Raw genomic sequence first — 11,058 nt, forward strand, 5'->3', positions numbered from 1 at the left:
TGTTACACGGATGTTATCACAACAAGACTGCAGGATACAACACTGATACCTAGGAGAGAACACACTCTGCACTGGTCTGATAGATCCCTGTCTTTCAGGCACGTCATGTTACCCAAGGATATCGCCAAGATGGTGCCTAAAACGCATCTGATGTCTGAGACTGAATGGAGGAACCTGGGAGTACAGCAGAGCCAGGGCTGGGTGCACTACATGATCCATGAACCAGGTGTGTAATGTGCTGCATGGGACAGCAGGGGGCAGCAGCGGTCTATTGTATAGTTACTTACCCCTCTCTATAGCCTCCTGTAATGGCGACACACACAGTGACTGCTATAAACATCTGGACATTATATTCACAGTGACTGCAGATTGTAAGGTACAAAAAGGAGCTTCCCTGTCACTGATTGTGGTATTGCCCTGTTTATATAACGGTCCAGAAGTCGGGAACATAAAACCTAGGTACAGAGTATGTAAGAGGTATAATAAGAGGGGGGGGGGGGGGCTGCTCGCAGGAGCTTGCACTCTAATGGGGCATTACATAACAGGAGTTAATGATTGACGTGATCGGTCTAGTGTCTGCTATGGAGGAGGTTAATGGAGAATCTGCTCATCAGAAGGATGGTGCACATAGAAGACCCCCCCCCCCCCCCCATTAATCTGACCATTATCTGATATACGTCTATCTACTGACAGTGTCTTATTATGTAGCATCATCATCATTTATTTATATAGCGCCAACATGTTCCGTAGCGCTTTACAATTGGGGACAAACATAGTAAACTAATAAACAAACTGGGTAAAACAGACAAAGAGGTTAGAGGACCCTGCTCACAAGCTTACAATCTATGGGGCAATGGGAGTTTGATACATGAGGTTACATTTTGCATTTCGGCCCAGCCAGACTGCAAAGGTAAAAGTGACTCATAAGCTAAATGATCCTGTCACACAACAATGTTGGTCAGGGGTCAGTTGTCTTGTGTGAAACTGTAACGGGTGGTAATAGGGTAATGTAGTGAGGTTAAGAGGGTGGTTGAGGAATATTATAAGCTTGCCTGAAGAGGTGGGTTTTCAGACAACGTTTGTAGACCACAGGAGAGTCTTATTGTGCGAGGGAGAGAGTTCCATAGAGTGGGTGCAGCCCGAAAAAAGTCCTGTTACCGAGAATGGGAGGATGTAATGAGGGTGGATGAGAGACGCAGATCTTGTGTAGAACGGGATGGTCCTGTAGAAGTGATACTGAGCACTGTGTATATAACGGACACGTGTACCGGGATGGTCCTGTAGAAGTGATACTGAGCACTGTGTATATAATGGACACGTGTACCGGGATGGTCCTGTAGAAGTGATACTGAGCGCTGTGTATATAATGGACACGTGTACCGGGATGGTCCTGTAGAAGTGATACTGAGCACTGTGTATATAATGGACACGTGTATGGGGATGGTCCTGTAGAAGTGATACTGAGCACTGTGTATATAATGGACACGTGTACCGGGATGGTCCTGTAGAAGTGATACTGAGCGCTGTGTATATAATGGACTCGTGTACCGGGATGGTCCTGTAGAAGTGATACTGAGCACTGTGTATATAATGGACACGTGTATGGGGATGGTCCTGTAGAAGTGATACTGAGCACTGTGTATATAATGAACACGTGTATCGGGATGGTCCTGTAGAAGTGATACTGAGCACTGTGTATATAATGAACACGTGTACCGGGATGGTCCTGTAGAAGTGATACTGAGCACTGTGTATATAATGGACACGTGTACCGGTATGGTCCTGTAGAAGTGATACTGAGCACTGTGTATATAATGGACACGTGTACCGGGATGGTCCCTGTAGAAGTGATACTGAGCGCTGTGTGTATATAACGGATAAGTGATACTGAGCGCCTCTTTCTCCCCCACAGAACCGCACATCCTGCTCTTCCGCCGGCCGCTGCCAGATGAGAAGCCCTAGGGCTTTGCACCTGTCCCGGAGCCTCCTGTGGCACCAGCACCTTCTCTCCTATATTTATACGTCTATATATATATATCTCTCTGTACGTGTCCTGTCTGTCATCTCACTTTAATAAAGTGATTTCTTTTATGTCTGCTCTGTTATTTGGGGGGAGGGTAAGCTCACTGGACTTGAATGTTAGGAGGAGAGATCACATGATTGGTATATTGGGGGGGGGGGGAGAGATCACATGATTGGTATAATGGGGGGGGTGATCACATGATTGTTATATTGGGGGGGGGGTTGGGAGATCACATGATTGGTATATTGGGGGGGGGGAGATCACATGATTGTTATATTGGGGGGGGGGAGGTCACATGATGGGCTGGAGCCGGCAGTTTGCGGCTCCGGAACCTTTAGTAATATCCTTGTTTCCCGGGGAAGGGTTATAAGGAGCACAGCAGCCCTAGACTGTCCGTACAGCACTGTGCAATGACATCCGGGGCGGGGCTTAGGGAGTCTTCCTGTAGGCTCGCTGGACCCGGAAGCCGGTGAGTGGGGGGGGGGGGGCACGTGTGTTATATAGTGTATAATATCCTGCTGGTTGGGTGTGAGGAGGGGTTGTGTGTGTGTGTAATGCACAGGTTGTAGGGGTTGTGTGTGTGAGAGGAGGGGTTGTGTGTGTAATGCACAGGTTGTGTGGGTGTAATGCACAGGTTGTAGGAGTTGTGTGGGTGAGGAGGGTTTGTGGGTGTAATGCACAGGTTGTAGGGGTTGTGTGTGTGAGGAGGGGTTGTGTGGGTGTAATGCACGGGTTGTAGGGGTTGTTGTGGTGAGGAGGGGTTGTGGTGGGTGTAATGCACAGTTGTAGGGGTTGTGTGTGTGAGGAGGGGTTGTGTGGTGTAATGCACGGGTTGTGTGGGTGTAATGCACAGGTTGTAGGGTTGTGTGGGTGTAATGCACAGGTTGTAGGGGTTGTGTGTGGGTGTAATGCACAGGTTGTAGGGGTTGTGTGTGTGTGAGGAGGGGTTGTGTGTGGGTGTAATGCACAGGTTGTAGGAGTTGTGTGTGGGTGTAATGCACAGGTTGTAGGAGTTGTGTGTGGGTGTAATACACAGGTTGTAGGGGTTGTGTGTGGGTGTAATACACAGGTTGTAGGGGTTGTGTGTGGGTGTAATGCACAGGTTGTAGGGTTGTGTGTGTGAGGAGGGGTTGTGGGTGTAATGCACAGGTTGTAGGGGTTTGTGTGAGGAGGGGTTGTGGGTGTAATGCACAGGTTGTAGGGGTTGTGTGTGTGAGGAGGGGTTGTGGGTGTAATGCACAGGTTGTAGGGGTTGTGTGTGTGAGAGGAGGGGTTGTGGGTTGTAATGCACAGGTTGTAGGGGTTGTGTGTGTGAGGAGGGGTTGTGGGTGTAATGCACAGGTTGTAGGGGTTGTGTGGGTGAGGAGGGGTTGTGGGTGTAATGCACAGGTTGTAGGGGTTGTGTGGGTGAGGAGGGGTGTGGGGTGTAATGCACAGGTTGTAGGGGTTGTGTGGGTGAGGAGGGGTTGTGGGTGTAATGCACAGGTTGTAGGGGTTGTGTGGGTGAGGAGGGGTTGTGGTGTAATGCACAGGTTGTAGGGGTTGTGTGGGTGAGGTGGGGTTGTGGGTGTAATGCACAGGTTGTAGGGGTTGTGTGGGTGAGGAGGGGTTGTGGGTGTAATGCACAGGTTGTAGGGGTTGTGTGTGTGTGAGGAGGGGTTGTGTGTGGGTGTAATGCACAGGTTGTAGGGGTTGTGTGTGTGTGAGGAGGGGTTGTGTGGGTGTAATGCACAGGTTGTGTGGGTGTAATGCACAGGTTGTGTGGGTGTAATGCACAGGTTGTGTGTGAGGGGGGGTTGTGTGGGTGTAATGCACAGGTTGTAGGGGTTGTGTGTGTAATGCACAGGTCGTAAGGGTTGTGTGGGTGAGGAGGGGTTGTGGGTGTAATGCACTGGTTGTGTGTGAGGAGGGGTTGTGGGTGTAATGCACTGGTTGTGTTGTGAGGAGGGTTGTGTGGATGTAATGCACAGGTTGCTGGCTGGTGGTGATGAAGGGTTACAGAGCAGTCCCCTCCCCCCTGACCTTTGTCCCCTCCCTGTCTCCTGCCCCCTATTAGGGGCTGCTAGTGCCTGCAGCCAGCTTATTGTCCGCCAGCCTGTGGCTCGGGAGAGGGTACTGCGGTTAGGGAGGCTGAGGCAGCACCTGGCCATGTCTTCTAACCTCTGCAGCAATGCGGCCACCACCGGGGCGGTCACCGCTGGCATCATTATCATAGGAGACGAGATTCTCAAGGTGAGTCTTATGTCCCCTCCTGGTATCCGTACACTGGTGTCTCTTCCCACAGTCACCTGGAGGAGCTCTGCTACACTATATAATGTCCCACTGTCACCTGGTGGAGCTCTGCTACACTATATAATGTCCACAGTCACCTGGAGGAGCTCTGCTACACTATATAATGTCCCACAGTCACCTGGAGGAGCTCTGCTGCACTATATAATGTCCCACAGTCACCTGGAGGAGCTCTGCTGCACTATATAATGTCCCACAGTCACCTGGAGGAGCTCTGCTGCACTATATAAATGTCCCACAGTCACCTGGAGGAGCTCTGCTGCACTATATAATGTCCCACAGTCACCTGGAGGAGCTCTGCTGCACTATATAATGTCCCACAGTCACCTGGAGGAGGCTCTGCTGCACTATATAATGTCCCACAGTCACCTGGAGGAGCTCTGCTGCACTATATAATGTCCCACAGTCACCTGGAGGAGCTCTGCTGCACTATATAATGTCCCACAGTCACCTGGAGGAGCTCTGCTGCACTATATAATGTCCCACAGTCACCTGGAGGAGCTCTGCTACACAATATAATGTCCCACAGTCACCTGGAGGAGCTCTGCTCCACCCATATAATGTCCCACAGTCACCTGGAGGAGCTCTGCTGCACAATATAATGTCCCCTAGTCGCTGTGAGGAGCTCTGCTGCACTATATAATGTCCCACAGTCACCTGGTGGAGCTCTGCTACACTATATACTGTCCCACAGTCACCTGGAGGAGCTCTGCTGCACTATATAATGTCCCACAGTCACCTGGAGGAGCTCTGCTGCACTATATAATGTCCCACAGTCACCTGGTGGAGCTCTGCTGCACTATATAATGTCCCACAGTCACCTGGAGGAGCTCTGCTGCACTATATAATGTCCCACAGTCACCTGGAGGAGCTCTGCTGCACTATATAATGTCCCACTGTCACCTGGTGGAGCTCTGCTGCACTATATAATGTCCCACTGTCACCTGGTGGAGCTCTGCTGCACTATATAATGTCCCACAGTCACCTGGAGGAGCTCTCCTGCACTATATAATGTCCCACAGTCACCTGGTGGAGCTCTGCTGCACTATTTAATGTCCCACAATCACCTGGTGGAGCTCTGCCGCACTATTTAATGTCCCACAATCACCTGGTGGAGCTCTGCCGCACTATTTAATGTCCCACAGTCACCTGGAGGAGCTCTGCCGTAATATATAATGTCCCACAGTCACTGAAAGGAGCTCTGCCTCACTACATAATGTCCCACAGTCACCTGGAGGAGCTCTGCTGCACCATATAATGTCCCACAGTCACCTGGAGGAGCTCTGCTGCACCATATAATGTCCCACAGTCACCTGGAGGAGCTCTGCTCCACCATATAATGTCCCACAGTCACCTGGAGGAGCTGTGCTCCACCATATAATGTCCCACAGTCACCTGGAGGAGCTCTGCTGCACCATATAATGTCCCACAGTCACCTGGAGGAGCTCTGCTCCACCATATAATGTCCCACAGTCACCTGGTGGAGCTCTGCTGCACTATTTAATGTCCCACAATCACCTGGTGGAGCTCTGCCGCACTATTTAATGTCCCACAATCACCTGGTGGAGCTCTGCCGCACTATTTAATGTCCCACAGTCACCTGGAGGAGCTCTGCCGTAATATATAATGTCCCACAGTCACTGAAAGGAGCTCTGCCTCACTACATAATGTCCCACAGTCACCTGGAGGAGCTCTGCTGCACCATATAATGTCCCACAGTCACCTGGAGGAGCTCTGCTGCACCATATAATGTCCCACAGTCACCTGGAGGAGCTCTGCTCCACCATATAATGTCCCACCAGTCACCTGGAGGAGCTGTGCTCCACCATATAATGTCCCACAGTCACCTGGAGGAGCTCTGCTGCACCATATAATGTCCCACAGTCACCTGGAGGAGCTCTGCTCCACCATATAATGTCCCACAGTCACCTGGAGGAGCTGTGCTCCACCATATAATGTCCCACAGTCACCTGGAGGAGCTCTGCTACACAATATAATGTCCTACAGTCACCTGGAGGAGCTCTGCTCCACCATATAATGTCCTACAGTCACCTGGAGGAGCTCTGCTACACAATATAATGTCCCCTAGTCGCTGTGAGGAGCTCTGCTGCACTATATAATGTCCCACAGTCACCTGGAGGAGCTCTGCTACACTATATAATGTCCCACAGTCACCTGGTGGAGCTCTGCTGCACTATATAATGTCCCACAGTCACCTGGTGGAGCTCTGCTGCACTATTTAATGTCCCATAGTCACCTGGTGGAGCTCTGCTGCACTAAATAATGTCCTACAGTGCACCTGGAGGAGCTCTGCTGCACTATATAATGTCCCACAGTCACCGGGAGGAGCTCTGCTACACAATATAATGGTCCCCTAGTCACTGTGAGGAGCTCTTATACTATATAATGTCCCACAGCCACCTGGAGGAGCTCTGCTGCACAATATAGATTGGGAATGTCATACACGCAGCCTTCTAGTGTCTCCATATAGTCACTGTGAGGAGCAGTACTACACAATATAACGAGGAGGGGAAGTCAGAAGCCATTATTACATGTAATTTTGTACATATTAGGCCTGGGAGTCCCCCGGCTAATGTAGCGCACCTGTAATACTCTCTCCCTGCGCAGGGCCACACTCAGGACACAAACTCGTCTTCATGTGTAAGAAGCTGCGCTCCATTGGTGTTAAGGTCAGCAGAATATCGGTGATACCGGATGACGTTCACGCCATTGCAGTGAAATCGCGGCTTTCTCTTCCCAGTACACCTACGTCCTGACCTCCGGGGGTATCGGCCCAACGCACGATGACGTCACCTTCGAGGCCGTAGCCAAGGCTTTCGGAGAGGACGTCTTCCCGCACCCGGAGTTGGTCTCATTGGTGCAGAAGTTCTTTGGAAAGTCGGACGTTGGTGCCCCGAGATGAAGCTGGCGCGGATCCCCATGTCCTCCAAGCTAAACTACGGCACAGACAAACGCACCGGCGACTGCTTCAAGTACCCGCTGATCAGCGTCCACAATGTCTACGTGTTTCCCGGGATCCCGTCGCTGATGGAGAGGCTCTGGAGGGCTTAGACCACCTCTTCCGCAGACGAACAGACGCGTTTTTACTGCCGGGAGATCTACGTAAATGCTGACGAGCTCTCCATTCGCCGCTGTGTTGGAGGAGGCCAACAGCTCCTACCGGAGATACGTCAGCCTGGATCCTACCCCGACTGGGCCAACAACTACTACCGTGTGCAGCTGACGCTGGACTCCGACTGTGAAACGCGTCTGGATGAGGCTTATAACTTTCTAATCCAACGCCTCCCTCCGGGGGTAGTGGTGCCTTACGTGAGAAGCCCGGTGTCTCAGCTGCAGCTGAGGTGTACCAACTGGCGCAATCCGGTGAGGACTGTTCATTTATTTCTGTTTACAGGTTTCACCTTTTTTTTTGTATGAATTGATTTTCTTGCAATCACCCAACTTTTACTAGACACATATAAACAATAAGTGAAAGTTGTGTGCTGGTGGCAGACCTTAGCACACTCCTGTCCGAGGACACAACGCCCGTCGCTGATTGGTAGATTGATGTGGGGGTAGTTACAGCCCCTTCTCTGTCTCTGCAAGGTTCCCCGCTCGGAGGTAAGGTGGTCGGCTGCACTGCGCACCGTGGAAGAGGCTCTGGACAAGTACAGCCTGGAGAAGGTCTGCGTGGCGTTGTTAACGGCGTAAGGATTGCACCGCGCTCCTGCACCTGTTTCCACGCTGCCGTGCAGAGGTGAGAGTGGCCTCAGATTGGCACAGCCGGTGGTGGGGGGGGGGCTTGGAAAGTTTACACATAACTACCCCCTCTTTATATCGCCCTGCCAAGGAGGTATCCGGAGCGTAAGGAGAAGCTGCAGGCGCTGTACATCGCATCGTGTCGCCCTTCCCAGAGATGGAGCAGTTCATGCAGGACACAACCAAACGGTGGGTACCGCCACGTGGTAACACTACCCACCACAGTGCCGTGGTCACCGGTCGGCTCCCTATGATAACTGCAGTGTGTAGTATTATAATATCTAGTGTGGGTCCCAGCTACGGGGCCATAGACGGTTACACAGCTTATTATAAGGGGAGGGGTTTTCTATGCTGTTCTGGGGGGGGCCGGGATTCCTAATTCTGTCCTAGTATCAGGCTCCTGCTCCACATGTGACACCCGTCTCTCCCATCCAGTTACAGCCTCCAGATTTACACCATCCAGGGCGACATTAAACTGGCTCTTCTGGAACTGAAGGCGGAGCAGCCCCAGCTGGAGGCCATCCTGATGGGCACCCGTCGCACTGATCCCTACTCCCGATCCCTGACTCCCATGTGTCTGACTGACCCTGGCTGGCCCAAGTACATGCGAGTGAACCCCTTGCTGGTGAGTGGGATTGGGGGGAGTAAAGGGTCCCGTGGTGCCGTCTCCAGGGATTGTGTGTGGTAATGGGTCCAATGGTACCATCTTTGGGGGTGTAATGGTCATGTGGCGCCATCTCTGGCGATTGGGGGTGTAACGGATCACGTGAGCCATCTCCGAGGGTTGGGGGTGTAATGGGCAACGTGGTGCCAGCTCTGGCGGTTGGGGGTGTAACGGGCCACGTGACGCCATCTTCGGGGGTTGGGGGTGTAATGGTCACGTGGCGCCATCTCTGAGGGTTAGTGGTGTAACGGGTCCCGTGGCACCATCTCTGAGGGTTAGTGGTGTAACGGGCCACGTGAAGCCATATCTGAGGGTTAGTGGTGTAACGGGCCACGTGACGCCATCTCTGAGGGGTTGGGGGTGTGTAACGGGCCACGTGGTGCCATCTCCGAGGGTTGGGGGTGTAATGGGCAACGTGGCGCCATCTCCGACGGTTGGGGGTGTAACGGGCCACGTGAAGCCATATCTGAGGGTTGGGGGGTGTAACGGGCCACGTGGTGCCATCTCCGATGGTTGGGGGTGTAACGGACCACGTGGTGCCATCTCCGAGGGTTGGCGGTGTAATGGGCAACGTGGCGCCATCTCCGACGGTTGGGGGTGTAACGGGCCACGTGAAGCCATATCTGAGGTTTGGGGGTGTAACGGGTCCCGTGGCGCCATCTCTGAGGGTTAGTGGTGTAACGGGCCACGTGACGCCATCTCTGAGGGTTAGTGGTGTAACGGTCCCGTGGCGCCATCTCTGAGGGTTAGTGGTGTAACGGGCCACGTGACGCCATCTCTGAGGGTTGGGGGTGTAACGGGCCAAGTGATGCCATCTCTGAGGGTTGGGGGTGTAACGGACAACGTGGTGCCATCTCCGACGGTTGGGGGTGTAACAGGCCATGTGGCACCATCTCCGAGGGTTGGGGGTGTAACGGGTCACGTGGCGCCATCTCTGAGGGTTAGTGGTGTAACGGGTCCCGTGGCGCCATCTCTGAGGGTTAGTGGTGTAACGGGCCACGTGACGCCATCTCTGAGGGTTGGGGGTGTAACGGGGCCAAGTGATGCCATCTCTGAGGGTTGGGGGTGTAACGGGCCACGTGGTGCATCTCCGGGGGTTGGGGGTGTAACGGGCCAAGTGGTGCCATCTCTGAGGGTTGGGGGTGTAACGAGTCACGTGGTGCTATCTCTGAGGGTTGGGGGTGTAATGGGCAACGTGGTGCTATCTCCGACGGTTGGGGGTGTAACAGGCCTCTTGGCGCCATCTCTGAGGGTTGAAGGGTGTAACGGGCCACGTGACGCCATCACTGAGGGTTGAGGGTTGTAACGGGCCACGTGACTCCATCTCCGAGTATTACGTTACTTAGTGGTCTGTTATCTGTGTTCCAGGACTGGTCGTACCGGGACATCTGGGACTTCCTGCGGACGCTGTATATACCGTACTGCATTCTGTATGATAAGGGGTGAGTCTATCGCTTACACCCGCTTCCTCCTCCGTGGGGCTGTCTCTTAGGGTGTCTCTTTCTTTCCTCCCCCAGTTACACATCTCTGGGCAGCATGGATAACACCATCAAGAACCCCACCCTCCGGTACACCACCGCCACCGGCGTGGAGAGCTTCCACCGGCCTACATGCTGCAGAACGAGGAGAGGAGCGGACCTCCAGGAAGTAACGTAACGCGTGTCCATGTCTACTAACGTGTGGCGTGTGCTGCCGTCCGGGTTCATGTGAGACGACGACACTGTGGGGGGGGATATTATTGTGTTATATTGTATGTATTATAATGTCTCCTATGTCCTAATACACTGCGGTACCCACAATGCTGCCTGTCTGTCTCAGTGTGCGGCTGTCTCCTGTGCACCTCTGAGCTCTCTCATACATCTGTCTCTCTCGCCAGTCTGCAGGTCTCTTCGGGCTGTGGTTGGAATAGAGTCACCTGGAGCTGAGACCTCCCTGCGGCTGCCACCATGACGAGGGCATGTCATGCTCTCACCCCCCTTCTGGTGTCAGCGTTTGTCCCTCTGCTGTGTCAGCGGCTGTCACCTGACCCGTCATGGGACCCCGGCTCTGAAAGGGTTAACGCTGGCCTCCCAGGGGGTTAATATGACCTGACAGGCTCCCCTCCTCTCTGCGTCTGCCCCCCATGTAACTACACTGACAAAGACAGGGATTATAGAGCGGTTCCACACTGTTCCCAGCACAATGCCCCAGGCGCTCTCCTCACCCCCTCCGCTCAGGGCTCGCCAGCTGATAAATTGAACCCCACCCCCCGGCCCACAACCACATGAGGATCCCAGTAAAGAGACGATACCCCCTGCTATCCTCACTCAGCCCACGCAGAGCC

At 53.1% G+C, this 11,058-nt stretch overlaps 2 protein-coding genes across 2 annotated transcripts; both read left to right on the plus strand.

Annotated features, from left to right (window-relative positions):
• Positions 1-2,091, plus strand: CKS1B (CDC28 protein kinase regulatory subunit 1B; the record flags this gene model as incomplete). The annotated part of the gene is made up of 2 exons (XM_075192926.1): positions 1-226; positions 1,913-2,091. Coding segments are annotated over 2 exons (276 nt in total), but the record flags the coding sequence as incomplete, so codon positions are not given.
• A 514-nt stretch (positions 2,092-2,605) lies between these two features.
• FLAD1 (flavin adenine dinucleotide synthetase 1) lies at positions 2,606-10,534 on the plus strand. The gene is given in 18 exon segments (XM_075192346.1): positions 2,606-2,669; positions 3,731-3,856; positions 3,893-4,255; positions 6,941-6,962; positions 6,965-7,045; positions 7,048-7,214; positions 7,217-7,661; positions 7,664-7,696; positions 7,919-7,947; positions 7,949-8,020; positions 8,022-8,048; positions 8,050-8,069; positions 8,163-8,209; positions 8,212-8,260; positions 8,507-8,696; positions 10,104-10,177; positions 10,253-10,332; positions 10,335-10,534. Coding segments are annotated over 16 exon segments (1,722 nt in total). The 5' UTR covers positions 2,606-2,669; positions 3,731-3,856; positions 3,893-3,946; the 3' UTR covers positions 10,412-10,534.
• The last annotated feature ends 524 nt before the right edge of the window (positions 10,535-11,058 follow it).

This window comes from Mixophyes fleayi, chromosome 12 (genome assembly GCF_038048845.1).
Source record: "Mixophyes fleayi isolate aMixFle1 chromosome 12, aMixFle1.hap1, whole genome shotgun sequence".
Lineage (NCBI taxonomy): Eukaryota > Metazoa > Chordata > Amphibia > Anura > Limnodynastidae > Mixophyes > Mixophyes fleayi.